This window comes from Vigna unguiculata, chromosome 9 (genome assembly GCF_004118075.2).
Source record: "Vigna unguiculata cultivar IT97K-499-35 chromosome 9, ASM411807v1, whole genome shotgun sequence".
Lineage (NCBI taxonomy): Eukaryota > Viridiplantae > Streptophyta > Magnoliopsida > Fabales > Fabaceae > Vigna > Vigna unguiculata.
This window is the reverse complement of record NC_040287.1, coordinates 39,570,395-39,571,735: the sequence shown is the minus strand read 5'-3', so window position 1 is coordinate 39,571,735 and position 1,341 is coordinate 39,570,395. Positions and strand designations below refer to the sequence as shown.

At 33.6% G+C, this 1,341-nt stretch overlaps 1 protein-coding gene across 2 annotated transcripts; it reads right to left on the bottom strand.

Annotated features, from left to right (window-relative positions):
• Positions 1 to 200: 200 nt before the first annotated feature.
• Positions 201 to 1,126, bottom strand: LOC114164461 (probable WRKY transcription factor 50). 2 transcript variants are annotated; one of them, XM_028049147.1, is made up of 3 exons: positions 904 to 1,126; positions 625 to 763; positions 201 to 499 (listed from the first exon to the last, which is right to left on the bottom strand). In XM_028049147.1, exons 1-3 carry the CDS (start codon positions 1,118 to 1,120, stop codon positions 376 to 378), a joined length of 480 nt encoding a protein of 159 aa, XP_027904948.1. In that variant the 5' UTR covers positions 1,121 to 1,126; the 3' UTR covers positions 201 to 375. The 2 variants fall into 2 exon arrangements, with proteins under 2 accessions (XP_027904948.1, XP_027904947.1); XM_028049146.1 differs by having other exon boundaries at positions 856 to 1,108.
• Positions 1,127 to 1,341: the final 215 nt, after the last annotated feature.

The window sequence follows — 1,341 nt, the reverse complement described above, 5'->3', positions numbered from 1 at the left end:
AGTAAGATATGTAAAAAGAAAATTTAAATAATGATTTAAGACAAAAGAGATTTGTGAAAAAATGATTAAAAGTAAATTATTTATAAAATAATTAATTTTTAAATAACTAAGAGTAAACGAATATTATGAAATGTGGACAGAAAAATCTCTTTTATTGTTATTGATATAGATTATAGATAGCTACTAGCAAATAAAGAACACAATAACTGATGATTAGAGCATATATAAACTTAAATGTGATTTTCTTAATTAGTCCTTAAAGTTCAATTGTTCAGGAACAATTACAAACTCTAATATTCCACTGCCACATAACATTTGGCAAGAGCACATTCACACTACTATGTCCCCAGGAACTTCAACTTCTTAATTTTCGACTTAACTGTAACTCGGATGCGTATGCGTGCCTACGTAGGTTGTTATCACATACCTCGGATCATCCTTGTCCCTTTCAACTACCTTCTTCACCGAACATCCCTCCACTGAACACCTGTAGTAGTTCCTGTAAAACAAAATTTATCATATAACCAAGTTTTTCAACATGCATGGAAAGAACCATTTGATAATTTGAACGAGTGATATCAAAATATCAGTGTATAAATTAATTCATGCAGAAATTTCTTAGACCTTGGATTTGGGCTGTTTTTCACCATCTTCTTTCCGTACTTCCTCCACTTGAACCCGTCGTCCATTATTTCTATCTCTGACTTTGTTTTGAATGCAACTCTATCTTTCACTTCATTCTTCTCATGTTCATCACCATCGTCTGCTACGACAAAACCAAACACGTATACAAGTTAAGAAAAACACAGGGTGTAAACAAAACATAATAAACTTCATTTCAGGAACTTCATTTACTGATAGAAGAAGACCCTTCATGGTGGGTGCTACTTCCTCCAACCTCACCAACTTCAATGGCTTCAGTCTTATGGCTGAAAGCATGCCCTGAAACAAACGAATCCAGGTCATCATATGACCATTGATCATCATCAAAATTCAGGTACTGAGAGAGCTCCGAAGGCCATTGCTTGCTGAAATCACTCTCTGGTGAATGTGGTGGTTTTGGATTATCACCACTCATTTTGACACCATTGATACGAAAAGAATGGACTATGGCGCACATAATATAAACCCTATAGCCTTTTTCTCAATCAGGTAGCTTCTTTGTGACCTTCCTACGAACTACATTAGGAAGTTTCTACGGCTATATATATATAATGACACATAAATATAACTCCTCTTTAATATCATTATAAGAAATATTTATATATGGAAAAGTAATAAGTTAACGTGTCTTTAAAAACAAAATGGTAGGTATCCATTAGTGTCAGATAAAAATGGAAA

Coding starts and splice junctions, on each gene's coding strand:
- LOC114164461 (XM_028049146.1), bottom strand. CDS start 1,078: ATGAGTGGTGATAATCCAAAACCACCACATTCACCAGAGAGTGATTTC. Junction 764..855: donor TGAAGGGTCTTCTTCTATCA/GTAAATGAAGTT, acceptor TTGTCGTAGCAG/ACGATGGTGATGAACATGAG. Junction 500..624: donor AAAAACAGCCCAAATCCAAG/GTCTAAGAAATT, acceptor TTTGTTTTACAG/GAACTACTACAGGTGTTCAG.